Source organism: Saimiri boliviensis, chromosome 6 (genome assembly GCF_048565385.1).
Source record: "Saimiri boliviensis isolate mSaiBol1 chromosome 6, mSaiBol1.pri, whole genome shotgun sequence".
In the NCBI taxonomy this organism is placed as follows: domain Eukaryota; kingdom Metazoa; phylum Chordata; class Mammalia; order Primates; family Cebidae; genus Saimiri; species Saimiri boliviensis.
Genome location: NC_133454.1, coordinates 87,900,530 through 87,924,312, shown reverse-complemented (window position 1 = coordinate 87,924,312; position 23,783 = coordinate 87,900,530). Strand labels below are relative to the sequence as shown.

General features: G+C 40.4%; 1 protein-coding gene across 1 annotated transcript in view; it reads right to left on the bottom strand.

Moving 5' to 3' along the window:
* Positions 1–410: 410 nt before the first annotated feature.
* Positions 411–23,783, bottom strand: part of GTF2H1 (general transcription factor IIH subunit 1) — a 52,664-nt gene continuing 29,291 nt past the window's right edge. Inside the window, exons 8-15 of the mRNA XM_010349664.3 lie at positions 22,978–23,105; positions 22,774–22,861; positions 17,945–18,033; positions 17,470–17,587; positions 11,354–11,444; positions 10,760–10,875; positions 8,147–8,239; positions 411–2,075 (exon numbers count right to left, since the gene is read on the bottom strand). Of these exons, the coding sequence (XP_010347966.2) occupies positions 1,989–2,075; positions 8,147–8,239; positions 10,760–10,875; positions 11,354–11,444; positions 17,470–17,587; positions 17,945–18,033; positions 22,774–22,861; positions 22,978–23,105 (810 nt within the window). The 3' untranslated portion in view covers positions 411–1,988. The remainder of the gene's footprint in view (positions 2,076–8,146; positions 8,240–10,759; positions 10,876–11,353; positions 11,445–17,469; positions 17,588–17,944; positions 18,034–22,773; positions 22,862–22,977; positions 23,106–23,783) is intronic.

Below are 23,783 nucleotides of genomic sequence, written 5' to 3'. Positions count from 1 at the left end.
CCCTGCCTTTTTTTTTTTTTTTTTTTTTAAAGACAAAGTCTCTCTGTTGCCCAGGCTGGAGTACAGTGGCACATTTGGCTCATTGCAACCTCCGCCTACCAGGTTCAAGTGATCCTTCTGCCTCAGCCTCCCTAGTAGCTGGGATTACAGGCACGTGCCACCATGCCTGGCTAATTTTTGTATTTTTAGTAGAGATGGGGTTTCGCCCTGTTGGCCAGGTTGGTCTCGAACTCCTAACCTCAGGTGATCTTCCCGCCTTGGCCTCCCAAAGTGCTAGGATTACAGGTGTGAGCCACTGTGCCTGGCCTAACAGAACATTTTATTTACGTCTGCCTTTCCCAACAGACATATTTTTTATTTCAATCATTTTTCTATTTGCTCCACTGTGGCAATAACATATTTGAAAGCAATTTGACTTTGTGAAAGCATATATTTTAAGGGATTATACTGTTACTATACCGATCTGAAAGAGAAATGGGAAGACTGAAGGCAGGAAATGACGTGGCCTCTTTCCCTTTACCAGTTCAAGGTCTCGATAATTTATTTTTCCTGTAAAAAAAGAGATGAAGTCTCACTATGTTGCCCAGTCTGGTCTTTTGAACTTCTGAGCTCAAGTGATCCTCCTACCTCAGCCTACCAAGTAGCTGGAACTACAGGCATGTGCTACCATGCCTGGCTTAGGTTCTGACCTGTAGCAGTCCTTACATGAAGGATAACCAGTTTGTAAGGTGGCCTAAAATAAGATGAACAGTTCTCAGGCAGCCCACTCAAGTAAATTCACACATAATGAGAAACCAGAGATGTGTTAGAGTTAAAAGAGTAAGTATAAAAAGTTTTACTTTTTTTGTGTAATTTTTAATACAAGACATCTAAAGTCTTAGATAAACAGTAAGTTGATCCCATCAGGAACAAAATATGGCACGAATTCCAAAAACAAGAACATATCTTTTTTTTTTTTTTGCACTTAGGCTTTTCAGTCACTATGCAATGATTATCGATTCGCCAAGGACAGTAACACTCAAATACTAGAGAAAAGGATATATGAGAAACATCTTTTATTTCTTCTAAAGAGGTGAAAATAAGTTTCTTTTATATTTCTCACTCATAAGATTTTTAAACTCTTAAAAATGCAATATCCTCTTTTCAAAGCACATGCCATCTTAAAAAAAAATCTTAGCAATGTACATTTGCACTCAAAGAAAAACATGCAGCGCCATTGTCTTCTGACAAAATCCTGCATAAAAAAACCCTATGCAACTTTCTGCAAGTATGTTCCCTCTTTATTATTCAGGGACTCCAAACCACAAACATTCAGTGCAATATTTATTGTTTCTTATTTCCTTAGGAAACACAGGACCAATGATGTCTTCTGACAACTGTTTCCTGATGGTTGAGCAACAGTCTCCCTTTGCTTTATTTTAAAGTATTCTTTTTAACTTGCTGATGTAAGGTATAATTAGAATTCAGTAAAACTTGAGGATCCAATGGAGGGTGGAGAATGAAGGATGGAGGAGAAATACTTAAGGTCTACCCTGTGCCATAAACTTAGGAAAAAAATTTACACAGAAAAAACCAAAATAACCACCAAAAAACCTCAGATTTTATCAATGCACCCTTTTAAAAAGTTTTTTTTTTTTAAATTTCTGAAAGCAGCTTAAGGTCAATCAAAAGCAGTTCCTGAGTAACTGCAGTAAACAGTCTTTTAAAATATATATGTACATACACATGTACATATATATGTGTATATATATATTTGCAACTTAGCTCATTTGGTTCTGCCTTAATTTACCTCCCCAGCATTTAGTCCCTTCTTTCCTTTCAGTCCCCAATGTGCAAGTACAATAGCATCAGCTCTGGGAGTTGGCGTGGAGCAGATGTTTCTTATCACTCCTATGAGGTCATCTGCTTGTCTGTCAGGCCAGGTTTCCAGAGTTGCTGCAGGTCATAGTTCTCTCAATCTCACAAAACCTGTGAGCATCATGGCCACCTCACGTTTTCTTCATCAGACGCCGTGACTGCCACGTGTGGAGCTTGTTGTAGGCTGTTTGGAGCATCTCTTCTATGTGACTTACCAACTGAAAAACACAGCAAGACACTTAACAACTGGGCAAAAGCAGGGGAAGTCATTCCTTCCAACCGAAGTCTGGCACATACTTACTTCAGAGTGTAGTTAGCTCCTCTGTATTTCCCTAGTAAATGGGGTAATGTGCAAGCCCTCTGAGAAGGCTCCGTCAGACACATTTCATATGGAAAGGTAAGAGGAAGTGGGGTACAGTGAAAAGGCTTCGGTTGTAATGGCTGTCCTGTCATTAACCAACAATAGGACAATATGAAAGTCACAATTGTGCTCCAGGCCTCAGTTCCTTCCCTCAAACGAGGTGTCTCAACTAAATTGGTGATTTCTAGATTTAAATACTGGTCTGCCAACTTGGGCCAGGATGGTGGTATAAACTTTTTTTTTTTTTGAGACAGATTCTTGCTCTGTTGTCCAGGCTGGAGTGCTGTGGCATAATTTTGGTTTACCAGAGCCTCCACCTCGCCGGTCCAAGTGATCCTCCTGCCTCAGCCCCACTGGTAGCTGGGATTACAAGCATGCACCACCCCACCTGGCTAATTTTTGTATTTTTAGTAGAGATGGGGTTTCACCATGTTGGCCAGGCAGGTCTCAAACTCCTAGCCTCAAGTGAGCCACCCACTTCAGCCTCTCAAAGTGCTATTACAGGACTGAGCCACTGTGCCCGGCCACATTTTTTTTTTTTTTTTTTAATAGTAGAGATGGACTCTTGCTATGTTGCCCTGGCTGGTCTCAAACTCCTGGGCTCAAGCAATCTTCCTGCCTCAGGCTCCCAGTGTGCTGGAATTACAGGTGTGAACCACTGCGCCCAGCCCCATATATACATCTTGGAGGAACACTGGAAAAATGCCTATTCTCCTGAAGATTCTGATTTAACAGGCCTGGGATGAGACCCAAGAATCTTTGATTTTCTTTCTTTTTTTTTTTTTGAGACGGAGTTTCGCTCTTGTTACCCAGGCTGGAGTGCAATGGCACGATCTCGGCTCACCGCAACCTCCGCCTCTTGGGTTCAGGCAATTCTCCTGCCTCAGCCTCCTGAGTAGCTGGGATTACAGGCACGCACCACCATGCCCAGCTCATTTTTTGTATTTTTAGTAGAGATGGGGTTTCACCATGTTGACCAGGATGGTCTCGATCTCTTGACCTTGTGATCCACCCGCCTTGGCCTCCCAAAGTGCTGGGATTACAGCTTCAGCCACCGCGCCCGGCCAAGAATCTTTGATTTTCAAAAGCTCCTGCAGTTAATTCTGCACAATTTTGTGAAAGTTTTTTATTTTTAGGGTTTTTCCAACTCCAGCATTTCAGGAGTTCAATACAACTCAGCAGATTACAGAAAACCTAAATGGTTTCAGTGCTTCACACAATGTGCTGTCATCTCTTGGTAAAGACTGTAGATCTGGCCAGGCACAGTGGCTCATGGCTATAATCCTAGCACTTTGGAAGGCTGAGGTGGGTGGATTGCCTGAGCTCAGGAGTTTGAGACCAGCCTGGGCAACATGGCAAAACCCCATCTTAAAAAAAAAAAAAAAAAAAAGACTGTAGATCTTTGAGTAGGTTAAGAATTTTACTTTCATCATGGACACAGCTAGAAGTCAACAGGATCATATGGAATTCTTTTTATTTTTTTTAAGAGACAGGGTCTCACTATGTTGCCCAGGCTGGAGTGCAGTGGCTATTCACAGGTGCACTTTTAATATACTATAGCCTTAAACTCCTGATCTCAATTGATCCTCCTGCCTTAGTCTCTTGAGTAGCTAGACTACATGTACATATTACCATATCTGTCTTACACTGACTTTTGAGGTAGAAGTCTCTGGAATATCTGTTTCCTTGGAGGTGGACAGTCTTTACGTATTTGGAAGTAAAGTTTTGCCAACTCTAGGAAAATGGAGATGGAAACAAGGAAGTCCTAAATTCTTTTGGCATGTCAATCCCAGGTCTGAGGGGTACAGAGTTAAAAAAATTCCCCTAATTGCCAAACCTACTTATCATTATGGGGGATAGGCATATTTAGTTTTGTTTGGAAACTATAAAAATTATTTATTCTGCTTGATTGGCGGCAATATCTAGATCTATATTGTCAACTGGAAGAAATGAACACCATATCCTCCTGTAAGGCTGCACATGGCCTCGGCATCCTTTTCTTTTTTTGAGATGGAGTTTCACTCTTGTTGCCCAGGCTGGAGTGCAATAGCACTATCTCTGCTTACTGCAATATGTGCCTCCTGGGTTCAAGCGATTCTGCTGCCTCAACTTCCCGAGTAGCTGGGATTACAGGCACTTGTCACAACATCTGGTTAATTTTTGTATATTTAGTAGAGACAAGGTTTAACCACGTTGACCAGGCTGGTCTCAAACTCCTAACCTTAGGTGATCCACCTGCCTTTGGCCTCCCAGAGTGCTGTGACTATAGGTGTGAGCCACCATGCTCAGCCCTCAGCATCCTTTTCAACACAGCACTCCAAGCAGTTATAATCAATTGAGAAGGCACATGACCTGAAACCTATCTGCCATTTTTGCCCTGCTGTGGGAAGACACTCCAAGCTTCTATTCTAAGTAATGCTGTTTTATACTTTAAGAAAACCCACTAAGAATATGTAGGGAATAAATATGAAAAATCTTACTGATGATTTTTCAGCTCTCAACTGTAAAACTCCCCTTTTAATTATCTTAGTTATTGAATCTTTTTTTTTTTTTTTTAAGAGGCAGGGTATCACTATGTTGCCCAGGCTGGAGTGCAGTGGCTATTCATAGGCGCAATCCCACTACTGATCAGCATGGGAGTTTTGATGCGCTTCATTTCCAACCTGGGCTGCTTCACCTCTTTAGGCAACCTGGTGGTCCCCGCTCCTGGGGTGGGTCACCATATTGATGCTGAATTTAGCGTGGACATCTGATCAGCATAGCGCACTACAGCCCAGAACTCTTGGGCTCAAGCGATCCTCTCACCTCAGCCTCCCGAGTAGCTGGGACTACAAGCATGCGCCAACACGACTGGCTATCTTAGGTTATTGAATCTTAAATTTGTAACTAGAGTCATGCTCCACATAATGCACATATATGACGGTGGTCCCATAAGATTATAATAGAGCTGAGAAATTCCCATCATCTAGTGATGTCATAACATCATAGAGTAGCACATTATCCACTCGTTTGTAGGGAGGCTGGTATAAACAAACCTATTAAGTTGCCAGCTGTATAGAAGTATAGCATGTACAATTATGTGTCAGACATAATACTTGAAAATGATAATGAATGACTATGTTACTGGTTTATCTATTTACTGCATTTAAAAATCATTATTTACGGTATTTACATGCATTAAAAAGTTAACTATACAACAGCCTTAGGCAGGTCCTTCAGGAGGTATTCCAGAAGAAGGCATTGTTATCATAGGAGATGACAGCTCCACGTGCATTACTGCCCCTGAAGATCTTTCAGTGGGACAAGATGTGGAAGTAGAAGACAGTGACAGTGATGATGAGAGTGGCCCTGTGTAAGCCTAGGCTAATGTGTGTTTGTGTCTTAAGTTTTTAACAAAAAAGTTTAAAAAGAAAAAAAAATTAAAAATAGAAAAAAGCTTATAGAATAAGAATATAAAGAAAGTACTTTTGTACAGCTATACAATGTGTTTGTGTTTTAAGCTAAATGCTATTCCAAAGAATCCAAAGTTCTTTTAAAAAAAACCTTTAAAAATATTTAAAAGTTGCTGGGCGCGGTGGCTCACGCCTGTAATCCCAGCACTTTGGGAGGCTGAGGCGGGTGGATCACGAGGTCAAGAGATCGAGACCATCCTGGTCAACATGGTGAAACACCATCTCTACTAAAAATACAAAAAATCAGCTGGGCATGGTGGCGCGTGCCTGTAATCCCAGCTACTCAGGAGGCTGAGGCAGGAGAATTGCCTAAACCCAGGAGGCGGAGGATGCAGTGAGCCAAGATCGCACATTGCACTCCAGCCTGGGTAACAGGAGCGAAACTCCGTCTCAAAAAAAAAAAAAAAAAAAAAAAAAAAAAAAAAAAAAATTAAAAGTTTATGAAGTTAAAATGTTATAGTACGCTAAGGCTAATTTATTATGGAAGAAAAAAGTTTTTGGGTAAATTTAGCGCAGCCTAAGTGTACAGCGTTAATAAACTCTGCAGTAGTGTACACTGATATCCTAGGCTTTCACATTCACTTACCACTCACTCACTGAGTTTACCCAGAGCAACTTCCAGTCCTGCAAGCTCTATTCATGGTAAGTGCCCTATACAGGTGGACCACTTTTTATCTTTTATACTGGATTTTTACTGCATCTTTTCTATGTTTAGATACACAAATACTTTTGCACCAATTTAATAAAAAGTAAATAAATAAATAGATACACAAATACCACTGTGTTAAAACTGTCTACATATTTACTATAGTACTGTGCTGTATAGGTTTGTGGCCTAGGAACAACAGGCTAGACCAGGCGTCCCCAAACTTTTTACACAGGGGGCCAGTTCACTGTCCCTCAGACCGTTGGAGGGCCACCACATGCTGTGCTCCTCTCACTGACCACCAATGAAAGAGATGCCCCTTCCTCAAGTGTGGCAGGGGGCCGGCAGGCGGCCAGATAAATGGCCTCAGGGAGCTGCATGTGGCCCATGGGCCGTAGTTTGGGGACGCCTGGGCTAGACCATACAGCCTAGAGTGTAGCAGGCTATATAGCTAGGTTTAAGTACACTGTACGAGGTTCATACAACAAAACTGCCTATCAATGAATTGTTTAGAACATATCCCTGTGGTTAAGCAACACATGACTGTACTATTCTTCCTAAGGTATATCTGGGTCGACTTGAATAATGCACATAAAAATTATCTGATGTGGTTGCTCTAACCTGGTTTTAAATGCAATGCTAAAAATGCTGGGCATAAAGGGACACTTCTCAATACCTCATCCACTGACCTTCCCTGCTGTAAACAATCAGGGAAGCTGATGCCAAATAGACCCCAGGAATAGTTCTGCTTACTGTTAGTAGTGGCAATTCTATCTTTCCTTATGCTGCTAGGTTTGTGCTTGCTACTCAGTTTTTCCAAATTAAAAATTAGTAATATATATTTTTGGGAATATACAGATAGATTATAAAAAAAAATTTTTTTTTTTTTTTTGGACACAGAGTCTTGCTCTGTCACCCAGGCTGGAGTATGGTGATGTGACTTCTACCTCCTGGGTTCAAGTAATTCTCCTGTCTCAGCCTCCCAAGTAGCTTGGACTACAGGCATGTGCCACCATGGCAGGCTAATTTTTGTATTTTTAATAGAGACAGGGTTTCACCATGTTGGCCAGACTGGTCTTGAACTCCTGACCTCAAGTGATTGGCCTGCCTTGCCTCCTAAAGTGTTGATATTACAGGCGTGAGCTACTGCACCTGGCCAAATTGTAAAACTTTCTAAGGGTAAGTATGGAGATGATTGTCCTTGGTTAGTCACGACCTCTGGAGGGGAGGAGGGAGTGGTATGCAACTGGACAGGAGCACTCTGGGAATATCTATGGGTTATGGTAACATTCTATTACTTTTCCTGATTGGCGAGTACATAGACAGTTGTTTTACTATCTTAAAAATATGTACATATTTTATATACTTCTGAATGCATGACACATTTCAATATTAAAACACAGTACTATGAACAACAGAAAATAATGAAGTATTGATGGGGCACGGTGGCTCATAACTGTAATCCCAGCACTTTGGGAGACTAAGGCGGGCTGATCACCTGAGGTCAGGAGTTCGAGACAAGCCTGGCCAACATGGTGAAACCCTGTCTTTGCTAAAAATACAAAAAGTAACTGGGTGTGGTGGCACATGCTTGTAATCCCAGCTACTCAGGAAGCTGAGGCAGTAGAATCACTTGAACCCAGGAGACGGAGGTTGCAGTAAGCTGAGATCGAGCTCCTGCACTCCAACCTGGGTGACAGAATAAGATTCTGTCTCCAAAACAAAAGAAGAAAAAGAAAGTATCTACTTATTTACATGAAAGCAAAGTCAATTTCATCATTTTACTACAAAGAGAAAGAAGATCGGGCAAAAATCAGACTGCTGCCTTACATTTGCGCTTAAATATTGTCTCCGAATCTTTTCTTGGAATGGGCAGAGCTTCGTAACTTGGAATCGTTCCAAATTACTTTTCATTTTCACTACCTAAAAAAGATGAGAAACAATATAATTTGAGACCAAGAGAAAAACAGGATCTTCTACATATGAAAGCTACTTTTCTTGTAGGAAATTTTTTTAAATGTAGAAAGAAAATAAACATATACCTATTATACCCCACTGTTAACACTTCAATGTGAACATCTTTCAGTCATAAATACTCATTTGGCCAGGCATGGTGGCTCACACCTGTAATCCCAGCACTTTGGGAGGCTGAGGTGGGCAGATCGTGAAGTCAAAAGAGCAAGACCATCCTGGCCAGCATGGTGAAACCCAGTCTCTATTAAAAACACAAAAATTAGCTGGGTGTGGTGGTGTGTGCATGTAGTCCCAGCTACTCAGGAGGCTAAGGCAGGAGAATCACTTGAACCTGGAAGGCAGAGGGTGTAGCAAGCTGAGAGTGCCACTGCATTCCAGCCTGGCGACAGACTCAAAATAAATAAATAAATAAATAAAAATAAAAATAAGTAAATAAAAATAAATAAATAAAAGACTTGGCTGGGCGCAGTGGCTCACGCCTATAATCTCAGCACTTTGGGAGGCTGAGGTGGGTGGATCACAAGGTCAAGAGATCAAGACCATCCTGGTCAACATGGTGAAACCCCGCCTCTACTAAAAATACAAAAATTAGCTGGGCATGGTGGCACACACATGTAGTCCCAGCTACTCGGGAGGCTGAGGCAGGAGAATTGCTTAAATATAGGAGGCAGAGCTTGTGGCGAGCCGAGATTGCGCTCACTGCACTCCAGCCTGGGTAACAAGAGCGAAACTCCAACTCAAAAAAAAAAAAGTAAATAAATAAAAATTTAAAAAGGCTCATTTAAATAGTCACTCATTCATTTATTAATTCATTCAGAGACAGGGTCTTACTCTACCAACCAGGCTGGATGACAGTGGCATCTGCAGTGGCAAGGTCGTCGCCTCACTGCGGTTTTGACCTCTCTGGGCTCAGGTGATCCCTGAGCTACTTTTTGTGTTTTTTGTAGAGATGGGGTTTTGCCATGTTGCCCAAGCTGATCTTGAAACTCCTGAGCTCAAGCGATCTGCCTGCCTCAGCCTCCCAAAGTGCTGGGTATAGTGGCTCAAGCCTATAATCCCAGCACTCTACAAAAAATTAAAACTTTGTCAGGTGTGGTGGTGTGTGCCTGTAGTCCCAGTTACTAGGGAGGCTGAGGTGGGAGAATTACCTCAATCCAGGAGGTAGGGGCTGCAGTGAGGTGAGATCACACCACAGCACTCCAGCTGGGGCGACAAGAATGAGACCCCGTCTCAAATAAAATAAAATAAAATAGATTGTAGTATTTCAATGTATCAACATACCAAATGCTTCTCTAAACCGCCTTCTGGAAGATATTTAGGCCAATTCCTCTGTCTTAGACAGTGGTACATCCTCTCTACTAAGTATTTACATTCCTAATTATTTCCTAAATTTCTAAATGTTGAATTTCATTTGAATGTTGAAGTAAGAGCACTTAAAAAAACACTAGCAGTGTTAAGAAAGGACTCTTGACAACTTGGTTAACATTGATCATTCTAAGTTTTTGGTTCTCTTGCAAGTTAGGTGAAAAAAAATTCTTTTAAAAAATTTACTTATATATTTTTTGGAGACAGAGTCTTTGCTGTGTTGTCCAGGCTGGTCTCCAACTCCTGGGTTCAAACAATCCTCCTGCCTCGGCCGTGCCAAAGTTTTGGGATTACAGGTATGAGCCACTGTGCTTGGTCAAAATGTTCTTTTACTGTAGCTTTAATTTATCTGCATACTGGTGGGTGTGAGCATTTCCACTTAATCTTCCCAGGCCACTGCATTTTTTAGTGAGCTGCTTGTAAAGTGTTTGCCTATTGTTCTTAATAAGTTATTTTTTTTAAAAAGTGTAATCCAGCACTTTGGGAGGCCAAGGCGGGTGGATCATGAGGTCAAGAGATCGAGACCATCCTGGTCAACATGGTGAAACCCTGTCTGTACTAAAAATTCAAAAAATTAGCTGGGCATGGTGGCGTGTGCCTGTAATCCCAGCTACTCAGGAGGCTGAGGCAGGAGAATTGCCTGAACCCAGGAGGCGGAGGTTGTGGTGAGCCGAGATCGCGCCATTGCACTCTAGCCTGGGTAGCAAGAGTGAAACTCCGTCTCAAAAAAAAAAAAAAAAAAATAGCTAGTGCTCAGTTTTTATTTCGGATTTTGCTAACCCTAAAAAGCTTATTAAACATAAATAACTTTACTGATGTAATTTGTTTTGGGACCCTATTCACAGTGGCTTGGAGGTGGACAAATTTTAAGTTGTATGATTATTAGTTATGGAACTGGGATGGATCTCAGTTTCCTAATCTATAAAATGGGTACAACTAATACCTACTCCATAAACATGCTGTGAGGCTTACATGAAATAATGTAGGCAAAACAATTATCCCAGTGTCTGTCACATGGTAAAGACTTAATAAAACTTTCTAATTTCAAAACATCTTGTAAGTCAGTACCACAATTATCTGGCTGTCTTCAGAACCAGTTCTAACCTTTTCTTCTAGGAATGGTGTATTAACAGGAAAGCAGGACCAGAAATGCCGTAGAAGTTCTCCAACAGCTACATACAAGTGTTTCAGTTCAGACTGAATATCATTTGGCACCATCTCTGCAAAAGGACAAGATGCACAGGGTGAAAGCTGTTTTGATACACAGTCCCAAAAAAATGACCACTTGGAAGAATAAACTTGAACATGTGCTGTTTCTCAGTGCCAAACCAGAATATGCTACTTTCAGGTAAGTTACTAATTTTGTGGCTGAGACCATAAAATTTAAAAGTTCTTAAGATTTTAAAGAAACTTTCAGGTTCTCCCTTTATTCTAAGAGATACAGTAGAAGAAAGAAGCTTTTAGTATGGTATTAGACAAACTAGCAATGTACCACTATCTGTAATAGTAAGACAGTTCTGAAACCTAAAATTGTGTCTAGATGTGTTTCAGAATCTGAATGTATAAAAACAAATCTATGAAACAGAATTCCCAGGATTATCCCAAGGGAAAAAGCCAATAAAAGTTCAGCACTCCCCCCAGCTTGATTTTTAAAGCTGATTTAGGCAGAAAGATGGTAGAAGATGGCCTGGTACATACGGTTTATGGCTTGCTGTGTTCCTCCCTGCATAAGTGCTCCTCCAGGTGACAGTGCTGTGATGGTACTACTGGCAGCACTACTTGAGAGAACCTGAAAAAAATGAAGATGAAGAAAAACTGGTTTTCCTCCCTTTTTTTTGCCACCTTTCTTAATATTTAGTCTTACAGCAAAAGATTAAGTGTTTTACTTTTGTTGAAATACTATTTATAGTCATCAGTGTGAACTATTTTCCTTGAGGGCAGAAACACCATCTGTATAGAAAGAAGATACCTACAAATCTTCCAGGCATACAAGGCAAGTCTACAGGGACCTCAAAACTCACAAGGTTTTGCCTCGTTAAAGCCCTTTCTTTTTTTTTTTTTTTTTTTTGAGGTAGAGTTTTGATCTCGTTGCCCAGGCTGGAGTGCAATGGGGTAATCTCAGCTCACTGCAACCTCTGCTTCCCAGGTTCAAGTGATTCTCCTGCCTCAGCCTCCCAAGTAGCTGGGATTATAGGCATGTGCCAACATGCCCGGCTAAGTTTTTAGAGCCGGGGTTTCTCCATGTTGATCAGGCTGGTCTCAAACTCTCGACCTCAGGTGATCCACCAGCCTTGGCCTCCCAAAGGGCTGGGATTACAGGTGTGAGCCACTGTGCCTGGCCAGCTCTTTCTTAAGTACCAGTTCAATTTAATTTGGGAAGTCTTACTACTGAAGGTAAAATTGAGTTTAAGGAAAGAAAAACAGGTAAAACAACATGTTAACCTGTATCCTTTGTTACAGTTAAATTTATTTTTGTAAGGAACAAAATCTTGCTATGTTGCCTAGGCTGAACTTGAAGTCTTGGGCTCAAGCAATCCTCATCCCTCAGCCTCCTGAGTAGCTGAGACAGACTACAGGTGTGTACTCCGCACCTGGTTGCTAACAAACATCCTTGATAGCAGATTGGGGGAAAAAAAAATCAACAGAGCAGAAATTTATTGTCATTTAACTTTCAAGGAAGTAAATATAGCCAAAAGGGGAAAATATACTCCTCACTGTATCAACATCAACATTTAGGAAAAAATTGACCTATCTATTCAATGAATGCCTATCAAGTGCCAGGCACTGCAGGAAAGCATTGCTATAGGGAGGAACAAATAATTTGTAAAACAGTAAATGCAGGGTTACCATCTCTGATTTTCCAAAGGCATTTTTAAGAGTAGAAATCTAGGCCGGGCACGGTGGCTCAATCCTGTAATCCCAGCACTTTGGGAGGCCGAGGCGGGTGGATCACGAGGTCAAGAGATCGAGACCATTCTGGTCAACATGGTGAAATCCCGTCTCTACTAAAAATACAAAAATTAGCTGGGCATGGTAGCGCGTGCCTGTAATCCCAGCTACTCGGGAGGCTGAGGCAGAAGAATTGCCTGAACCCAGGAGAAGGAGGTTGCGGTGAGCTGAGATCGCGCCATTGCACTCCAGCCTGGGTAACAAGAGCGAAAGTCCGTCTCAAAAAAAAAAAAAAAAAAAAAAAAAAAAAAGAGTAGAAATCCATGCATGCATAGATTGGATGAAAAACCATTTTTTCAACTTAATGTAAGAAGTACAGTATGTGACAACCATGAATCAAGGGGACATGAAAGCTCACTTTATTACTATTTTCCTTTTGTCAGATACCAACCTGAGCAATATGGCAAAACCCTGTCTCTACAAAAAATACAAAAAGATTAGTCGGGCATGGTGGTACACAACTGTAGTCCTAGCTACTTGGGAGGCTGAGGTGAGAGGATCATTTGAGCCCAGAAAAGTTGAGGCTGCAGTGGGCTGAGATGGTGCCACTGCACTCCAGTCTGGGCAACAAAGCAAGACTCTGACTCAAAAAAAAAAAAAAAAAAAAAAAAAGATTTGACTAAAGCTTAAAAAATTATGTGGGGAGATCTGGGCATGGTGGCTAACAACTGTAATACTAGTGACTGAGGAGGCTGAGGTGGGAGCATCACCTGAGCCCAGGAGTTCAAGGTTGCAGTAAGCTATGAGAGTGCTACTGCACCCCAGTCTGGGTGACAGAGACCTCATCTCTAAATCAAATAAATACCTCCACCCCCAAAACAAAAGTTGCATGAGTCTACTGGGGCCCAAGGGCCACATATTGAACAACTATAAACCAGATTGAAAGAATTGGTCAAACAATCCTAAATTGGTTATGGGTACATATATGTACATACATGTATTTTCTAGCTTCCTGCCGAAGGGACAGTAACACCTCAATAACAATGAGTACATTTAGTGCCCAGATCTGGTTTTGTTTTTTGAGACAGAGTCTCACTCTATTGCCTAGGCTGGAGTGCAGTGCTGCAATTTCAGCTCCTCACTGCAACTTCCACCTCCCAGGCTCAAGGAATTCTCCTGCCTTAGCCTCCCAAGTAGCTGGGACTACAGGTATGAACCACCACACCTGGCTAGTTTTTATATTTTTAGTAGAGACAAGGTTTTGCCATGTTGGCTGGGGTGAACTACAACTCTCAACTGATCCGTGTGCCTCGGGCTCCCAAAGTGGTGGGATTACAGGCGTCAGCTGCTGTGCCTGATCTCAGATTTTGGTTCCTAAATCCACTCAACACTAAAAAGAAAATTCCATGCCTGGGGCAGAGCAGGTATATAACAAGTCTGGAACATCTATCTTACTGCACCATTAAGTAAGGAGGGGCTCAGAATGATGGGGATATTGTCAGAAAGACACAGGAGAGCCTGTGTGAAGGGTGCAGGAAGGGTTTGACTATGAAAGGGCATGGGTACATTTTCTGGGGTGACAGAACTTTTTTTTTTTTAAATCTTGATTTTGTTTGTGGCTACACAGCAGCATGTTTTGATAAACTTGTAGAATAGCAAACTTAAAGATAAATTCCAGTTTGGGAGGCTGAGGTGGGTGGATTGCCTGAGCTCAGGAGTTTGAGACCAGCCTGGTCAATGTGGTGAAACCCCATCTGCACACAAGAAAATACAAAAATTAGCCCAGGGTGGTGATGCATGCCTAGAATCCCAGCTACTTAGCTATTTGGGGGGCTGAGGTGAGAGAATCGCTCACCTCAACCTGGGAGGTTGAGGCTGCAGTGAGCTGAGACTGTGCCACTTCATTCCAGCCTCAGTGACAAAGTGAGACCCTGTCTCTAAATAAATAAATTTTACTGTATGAAAGTTGTACCTTGGTTAATAAAAAGAAAAAATGGCCTATAACCTCAGCATTCTGGCTGAGGTAGGTGGATCGCGTGAGCTCAGGAGTTCAAGACCAGCCTGAGCAATGTGGCAAAACCCCGTCTCCATAAAAAATATAAAAAATTAGTTGGGCATGGTGATGTGTGCCTGTGGTTCCAGCTACTCGGGGGGCTAAGGTCAGAGGATCACTTGAGCCAGGGAGATAGAGGTTTCAGTGGGCTGAGATCATGCCACTGCACTTCAGCGTCGGTGACAGAGTAAGACGTGAGACCCCATCTACAAAAAAAGAAAAAAAGACAGCACCAGTGTTTAACTAACAGAGTAAGAATTCACGGGCCGGGTGCAGCGGCTCACGCCTGTAATCCCAACACTTTGGGAGGCTGAGGCAGGCAGATCACAAGGGTAAGACATCGAGACCATCCTGGCCAACATGGTGAAACCCTGTCTCTACTAAAAATACGAAAACTAGCTGGGCGTGGTGGCTTGCACATGTAGTCCCAGCTACCTAAGGAGGCTGAGGCAGAATTGCTTGAAGCTGGGAGGCAGAGGTTGCAGTAAGCCAAGATTGCGCCATCGCACTCCAGCCTGGTGACAGAGTGAGAATCAGTCTCAAAAAAGAATCCATGAATCCCCTGCTGATATAAATAATAGAGAAGGGAAAGCTCTTCCTTTCATGTCAGCTGATAAACGTAGAAGGGCTTATGGAATTAGAAAATCATCATTTAAAAACTGCTCTTTCAGGCAAGAATCTTCAATGATTCTAAAAACTAACCACTAGATGAAAGTTTGTTGTGGTGTGGTGACACATCTATAATTCCAGCTACTCAGGAGGTTGAGGCGGGAGGACTGCTTGAGCCTAAGTGTTTGAGGCTGTAGGGAGCTATGACTGTGCCACTGCACTCCAGCCTGGGCACCAGAGCAAGACCCTGTCTCTAAAGATAATAATGTTAAAAAACATTTAAAAATTTGGTAAGAAATGAGATATTTACATAGTCTCAAAGAATGGCCCCATAAAATATTTATTAATTACAAAGGGAAATACAGTAACTTTCTGGTGATAAACCAGGCAAATACTACCTTAACCAAGTGATAAAATTTAGTATCACAAGACAGAACATATACAAATTATTTGCCTCCTAGTGTGACACACTGAGTAGGACATTACTTCTGTGATATTTTTGGCAAAAATGCTTAATAAATCTAGTCATGAAGAAACATTAGAGAAACTTAAGGTCATTCTACAAAAAAATGCCCAGTACTCTTCAATGTCAAAGTTATAAAAAGACAGTAACTGACAAATATTCCATTTTAAAGGAGACTTAAAACATATAAGAAATAAATACAATTCATGAACCCGGCTTAGCTGCTGGACCAAGAAAAGTTATCTTTTGCTATGTAGAACATTAGTGGTAAAACGGGTGAAAGTGTACTAAGATCTGTAGAACAGAAAATACATCATCAATGTTAATTTATTAATTCTATAATTGTATTGTTATTTAAGATAATGTCTTAGTTTTTTGAAACTATACATCCAAATCTTTAGGGGTAAAGGGAAATTATGCCTATAACCTACTCCCAAAATGGGTTTGAAAACGTATTCTGCCATTTTTTGTAAAACATGAAATTACATCAAAATAAAAATTTAAAAAGTCTTAATGTATGATAAATACCATAATATAGGCATATGCTCCGTGTCTCAGTGTTCATAAAAACAGAGGAAAAAACAAATTCCTCTTTGCACAAGGATTACTTTCCAAAGGAAACTGGAGCTGAGTCTTGAGTAATTATTAGTTCTTTGGGGGAGAAACAGGGCTAAGGGCATTCTAAGGAGAAAAGCATGAGTCAAAGCACAGGAAGAATGAAGGAGATAATGTGATCAAAAGACTGCGGACAGCTTAGTGTGTTTGGCTGGAGTACAGAACCCTTGGCTATGTGTGGAAGGGAGTAGTGGAGACTGGCTGAAGATGAGACTCGAGTAGTGGGCTGGGGCCAGACTACAAAGAATTTTGCAGGCCAGACAAAGACACTCAGACTACTGCAATGAAGGGAGTCAGTAAAGTTTTTCAAACTGCAGAGTGATAAATGTTTTTATTTTTTATTATTTATTTGTTTGTTTGAGATGGAGCTTCGCTCTTATTGCCAAGGCTGGAATGCAATGGCATGATCTCGGCTCACTGCAACCTCTGCCTCCTGGTTCAAGCAATTCTCCTGCCTCAGCCTCTCAAGTAGCTGGGATTACAGAAGTGCGATACCATGTCCAGCTACTTTTGGTTTTTTAGTATTGATGGCGTATCACCATGTTGGCCAGGCTGGTCTCAAACTGCTGACCTCAAGTGATCCACCTATATCAGCCTTCCAAAGTGTTAGAATTGCAGGCGTGAGGCACTGCGCCCAGCCAAAATAAATGCTTTTAGGAAGGTAACTTGCAGTAGCATTATGGAAAACTGTCAGATTTGCCTAAATAAAGGTGACAGAATGAGGAAGTATTATTGAAGGCAGAACTGACAAACTGCTGATCAACTGGAGTATGAAGAAAAACAACAATGATGAGCTGTTTTACATATTTTGAACATGAGTCAAGCAAATATTCAGAGAAAAATGTCCAGAGAGAATCTGAAAACCTGGGAGATGTTTCCAATAAAACTGAGTATATGGAAGTAAAAAAAAAAAATCACAAAACTCATCACCTTATTTTTTTTCCTTATCATCTTAAGATGCCTCTTGAATATGCCAAACACCTTTTCTTGCTACCTCTTGATTTTGCAATTTATTTAGCAGAACTATGTCTTTAAGCCCAATTAAATATTAGTTGTATAGTTCAATCTGCTTGTGCCCATAAACTGAGGAAGGAACTATGCGAATTCTGGCCTTCGAACATTATAAGTCACCTACCTGAGTTATAAGTCGTTATAAGTCATTATAAGTCATTATAAGTCACCTACCTGAGTTAACTTGGGTGTATAAGCTTCCATTTCTTGTCTAATACTTTGAAAAGAATTAATAATGTCCTGACTTGTTGCATACTGCAGTGACTGAATTGGAGTTGGACCATGATAATACCTGCAGGTTAGCACAGAATAAATTACTAATCACATACAGTAAAAGATGCTCAACATTTGTCTTTGCAACATTTTAGTAGTCAGTACAAAGCTCCCCTTCAAGGTAAGAAATGATAACTACATAGTTAAGAATATTTCAATAAAATAATTTAATTCCCATAAACGGCAGTAAGATCCAACATTTATAGTCATGGTTTTGATCATTTTTGCTTTCCTGAGAAGCATAAATTTTAAACAAAAAAGGATATTGTACTTTGACGGTGACACACTAATTAAAACATGAGGACTATACTTGTAGGATATGTTTTGCACTGAATTGTGTTACATAGCTATTCTGCTTAATATTGACCAAACTTACCTATCTGACTTCTTGAGGTTTAGTGCAATCGTTTTTACAGAATTATTTTTCCCCAAGTCTTCATATTCAATGGACTCTTGTAATTTCGCCTATAATTATTAACACAGTACTTTTTATTTGGTCACAACTTTCTTTTACACAAGTAATACACATGACTGAAAAAACAAAACTGTACAGAGGGTAAAAAATAAAGTCTTCCCACCTAAGCTTCCCTTCCTAGAGATGACTGTCCTACAAATGGTTTAATCAATTTTCTCAACAAGCACTTTGACAGAGTACTAGTTTTCTTACACTCTGACCACATGAAGTATTATCAAACTTTTTATTTTTGCCAATTTGGTAGGTGAAAGTTTATATTTTATTGTTTTTCCCCCAAATGAATGATTTGTCCATGCTGTCTGCTGTTTGGTTTTTGGTTTTAATTATAAAAAAAATCCACCTCCTTGGCAGGTGCCTGTAATCCCAGCTACTCGGGAGGCCGAAGCAGAGAACTGTTTGAACCTGGGAGGCAGATGTTGCAGTGAGCCGAAACAGTACTCCAGTGTGGGTGACAAGAGTGAGACTCCATCTCCAAAAAAAAAAAAAAAAAATCCACCTCTTCACCCACAAAGCTTGTAAGTCTGTGGCTTATTACTATTATTATTTTTTAAAGAAATGATCTCACTATGATGCCTAGGCTAGATTCAAACTTCTAGGCTCAAATTGCCACTGCCCCCAAAACTCAGTCTCCTAAATTGCTGAGATTACAGGCACATGCTACCATGTCCAGCTTGTGGCTTAATTTTTGCTTAAATCTTGGATCCACCTGGAATTTATTTTGGATTAGGAGTGAAACAGAAAATCTAAGTTTCTTTTAACAAAATTATCAATCAGTTCTTCTAACACCATTTATAAAGTAATTTATCTTTTCTCACTGATTTTTTAAATGTCATGTGTATCATATACATGCTTAATTCCTCCATTTATTTGGGTTTGGTTCAAGCAATTCTCGTGCCTCAGCCTCCCGAGTAGCTGGGATTACAGGAGGCTAATTTTTGTATTTTTAGTAGAGGTGGGGTTTCACCATCTTGGCCAGGCTGGTCTTGAACTCCTGTCCTTGTGATCCACCTGCCTCAGCCTCCCAAAGAGCTGGGATTACAGGCGTGAGCCATTGTGCCCAGCCCTAATTTTATTCTTTAACTCATCTGTTACCCCATGTGCTTAAATTTCTACAGCCTTGTAATAATAACAACATATTAGCCTGCTTAAATTTCTACAGCTCTGTAATAATGTATTAAGTAAGATACACGATTTATGTAAACATTTGTGCAAATCAGCCTTGCAATATTTCATCCCCTACAAAGCTATGAAATTCATCTAGTGAACTCTTATTGACTACCAAGACTAGAATCAGGACATTCATGTTATTAACTATATCTCAAAAAAAGTCATCTCAAAAAAGTTCAATCTGAAAATTCAACGTTTTAAATTGCTCCAACTTTAAGGTTCTAAACAGTCCCTTTATGGCACAGGAACAAATTTGACCTCCTCAGTATAATTAAGAGAAATACATCCTTACCTAGCCTCAGCATTGTTTTTTTTTTTTTAAAAACTACTCTCTCAACTCTATACCCTTCAGCCAACTTCAAGGCATACTGATATCTTAATGATTTTTCACATATGTCAAGCTTATCTCTACCCCTGCTGTTGCGTTACCTAAGGTATGTCCTTACCCAAGCCGCTGCAACAATTCAAATCCTAAACTTATGCCAAGGCCTAGTTAGGTCACCTGACTTACACTTAATTGAAAGCTCCATAAACATAGGGACTCTGTCTGCTATTTATTCTGAATCTCTCATTCTACAAATGAGAGATTCTATAAATTGTAACCTTTTATAGAATAAGCAGCAGTCAAGCACTGACTTGGAAGAATAGTTAGAGCCAGCATTTACTACTGAATACTGATAGCCCCTGACTTACAATGGTTTTACTTGGTACTTTTCAACTTTATGATGGTATAAAAGTGATACACATTTAGTAGAGAAACCATACTTTGAGTAGCCACACATTCTGTTTTTCACTTTCAGTATTTTACACAAGATATTTAACATTTTATTACAAAATTAAGTGTACTTTTTTTTTTTTTTGAGATGGGAGTTTTGCTCTTGTTGTCTAGGCTGGAGTGCAATGGCACTATTTCAGCTAACTGCAACCTCTGCCTCCTAGGTTCAAGTGATTCTCCTGCCTCAGCCTCCCAAGTAGCTGGGATTATAGGCATGCACCACCACGCCCAGCTAATTTTGTATTTTTAGTAGAGGGTTTCTCCATGTTGGTTAGGCTGGTCTTGAACTCCTGACCTCAGGTGATCCACTAGCCTCAGCCTCCCAAAGTGCTGGGATTACAAGCATGAGCCACCGCGCCCAGCCTACATTATATGTATTAAATGCATTTTTGATTTTACACTATTTGCAACTTATGATGACTTTATTGGGATGTAGCCCAATTAAGTCAAGGAGCACCCATACTATAAAAATTCACATAGATAAATAAATTTCTTTTTTATTTTTTCTTTGAGATGGAGTCTTGCTCTGTTATCCAGGCTGGAGTGCAGTGGCGCGATCTCAGCTCACTGCAAACTCCACCTCCCAGGTTCAAGTGACTTCCCTGCCTCAGCCTCCCATGTAGCTAGAATTATAGGCACACATCACCATGCCTGGCTAATTTTTGTATTTTTAGTAGAGACAGGGTTTCACCATGTCAGTCAGGCAGGTCTAGAAATTCTGACCTCAAGTGATCCACCTGCCTCAGGCTCCCAAAGTGTTTGATTACAGGCATGAGCCACGGTATCTGACCAAGAAATTTCTGATAACTTGTTCACCAGAATCAAGGGTATTCCTCAGTGCAACAGTATGCAAAGAAAGTATCACTTAATAGATTTCTTCTCTAATTTCTTTATAACTTATATTTTAGTTCTGCTTTAGTTTAAAAAATATCTCGCTGGCTTTATTAATTTTATAGGTAATTTATGCCTGTAAAAACATTAAATTACTGAAATTTAATGTTCTATAAAAACATTAAATTACTGAAATATGACAAGCACAAATATGACAATTACAGGCTCATGCCTGTAATTCCAGCACTTTGGGAGGCTGAGGTGGGTGGATCACATGAGGCCAGGAGTTCAAGACCAGCCTGGTCAACATGGCGAAACTCTGTCTCAACTTAAAAAAAAATTAGCCAGGTGTGGTGGTGTGTGCCTGTAATCCCAGCTACTGACGAAGCTGAGGTGGAGAATTTCTTGAACCCAGGAGGCTGATGTTGCCGTGAGCTGAGATTGTGCCACTGCACTCCAGCCTGGGTGACAGCGCAAGATTCTGTCTCAAAACAACAAAAACATTAAATTACTGAAATAAGAAATTAAAACTTACCCATAATCTCTTTATTAAAAGATAACAGTTTAGCATATTCATTTGAAGGCCCTTTTAAAACTCACAAACTTTTTTTTTTTTTGAGATGGAGTCTCACTCTGTTGCCCAGGCTGGAGTGCAGCGGCATGATCTCAGCTCACTGTAACCTCCGCCTCCCAGGTTCAAGCAGTTCTCCTGCCCCAGCCTCCCAAGTAGCTGGGATTACAGACATAAGCCACCATGCCCGGCCCACAAACTTTTTTTTTTTTTTTTTTTTTTGAGACGGAGTTTCGCTCTTGTTACCCAGGCTGGAGTGCAATGGTGCGATCTCGGCTCACTGCAACCTCCGCCTCCTGGGTTCAGGCAATTCTCCTGCCTCAGCCTCCTGAGTAGCTGGGATTACAGGCATGTGCCACCATGCCCAGCTAGTTTTTTGTATTTTTAGTAGAGACGGGGTTTCACCATGTTGACCAGGATGGTCTCGATCTGTTGACCTCGTGATCCACCTGCCTCGGCCTCCCAAAGTGCTGGGATTACAGGCTTGAGCCACCGCGCCCGGCCAAACTTTTTTTTTAATGTGTAAAACTATACTGTACAATCTGTTCTGTGAACTCTTTGATGCAATATATCAAAGAATTAATTACTTTTAATTACTTTACAAGCATTAAAAAATAATGCTTTTAAAGTAATTAAGTTTTTAAAAGCATTAAAAATTAATGTTTTTAAAGTAAGTAACAGTTGCATCAATCTCTATTGTATTAATGTACCACAGGTAACAGGACACTTGATACCATCTTTATTATGATACCATAATGAATATTTCTATCTAAATCTTAGTACACATCTTTTTTAAGAAATAAATGTCCACAAGTGGAACTAAGGGTATAAAGCTTTAAACACTTAATATACATTGACTGATTGCCTTCTAAGAAAGCTTTATCATAATTAGGAGGGTAGATACAAAATAGCTTGGCAAAGTTGCAGGAAAAGAATAAATACACAAGAAGTTAATTCTTCTCTACACCCTCAAATGATTTCTTCAACATTTAATGAGAAGACACTTACAGCTCTGAAATGCTAGGTTTAACATGAGGGCCAATTCATTTTCTTTTAAAATCATACACATAAAACTTTGGTTTTTCTGTCACATTGTCTCTGTTGAATAAAGATTTTGTTCCCAGAGAATAAAATCACATACAAGAACAATCTGTATGTATGTGTACATGTGAAAAAAAATGGCTAACACACTAGAGTCAATGGAAAGCTGGCTGACAAGCCAAAGCTGGGGAAATACTCTTTGTAATGCTATACACTTTAAGCCAAATGCTTAACATGTTGGTCAGAAGAACTGAGACACAGGAAATAAGCATATATAGTACTTGTAGTTATATAAAGTATTTTGAGAAACTTGAGCCCCAAATAGTTCATATTTTTGGTCCATACCCTTTTGACTGCTGGCTGAAAGCAGTCTGCATCTCCGGAATTTCCATCCATGCTGCTGGGCTCACTATTGTGTTCATTTTGTGCTTCTCTTAAAACGAAGGGGAAAAAGAAGTTAACGTTAAAAACCACAAGCAAAGCAACACCACAACTCCATCTAGATATCCTGAAAAGCCCAGTTACTGAACCTTTGCATTTATACTTAACTGTTTCCTGAGTCCAGCTGCCAAGACCATGGCACTGTGATGGTTAAATCTCTTGATGATGGCAGCATTACTATTCTCTTTTATTGATTTAGAACTGGAAGCAGATGGCACAGAAGAAATGCCATAGCCCTGTGAGAAATAATTCAGTAGAGTAAAAAATTTTTTAAAAAGGTTCTGCTTTTCTTTTTTATAAAAGACATGCTTAATTGAAAAAATCTGTTGGATGATGGGACTGTATTAATTCTCATGAACATTGCTATTTACGAGGAAATATTTAAAAACAAGTGACATTAAACACATAAAAGATTAAAAAACAGCACTAACTTGTTTTAGCATCATAAAATACCATTAAACTGCATTTCCCTCTCATTTGTTTCTTTTATTAGATGGAGTTTCACACTCTCGCTCAGGTTTGAGTACAGTGGCACTATCTCAGCTCGCTGCAACCTTTGCCTCCTGGGTTCAGGTGATTCTCCTGCCTCAGCCTTCTGAATAGCTGGGATTACAGATGCCTGCCATCATGCCCAGGCTAATTTTTTTGTGTTTTTAGTAGAGATGGGGTCTCACCACGCTCGCCAGGCTGATCTTGAACACCTGACCTCAAGTAATCCACCTACCTCGGCCTCCCAAAGTGCAGGGATTACAGGTGTGAGCCACCATGCCTGGTGTGCATTTCTCTTTTAAAGAACAATTTGGATCTAGTGAGCAAAACATTAAACAAAAAGAATAAAGGCCGGGACACCTGTAATCCCAGCACTTTGGGAGGCCAAGGCTAGCAAGTCACCTGAGGTCAGGAATTTGAGACTA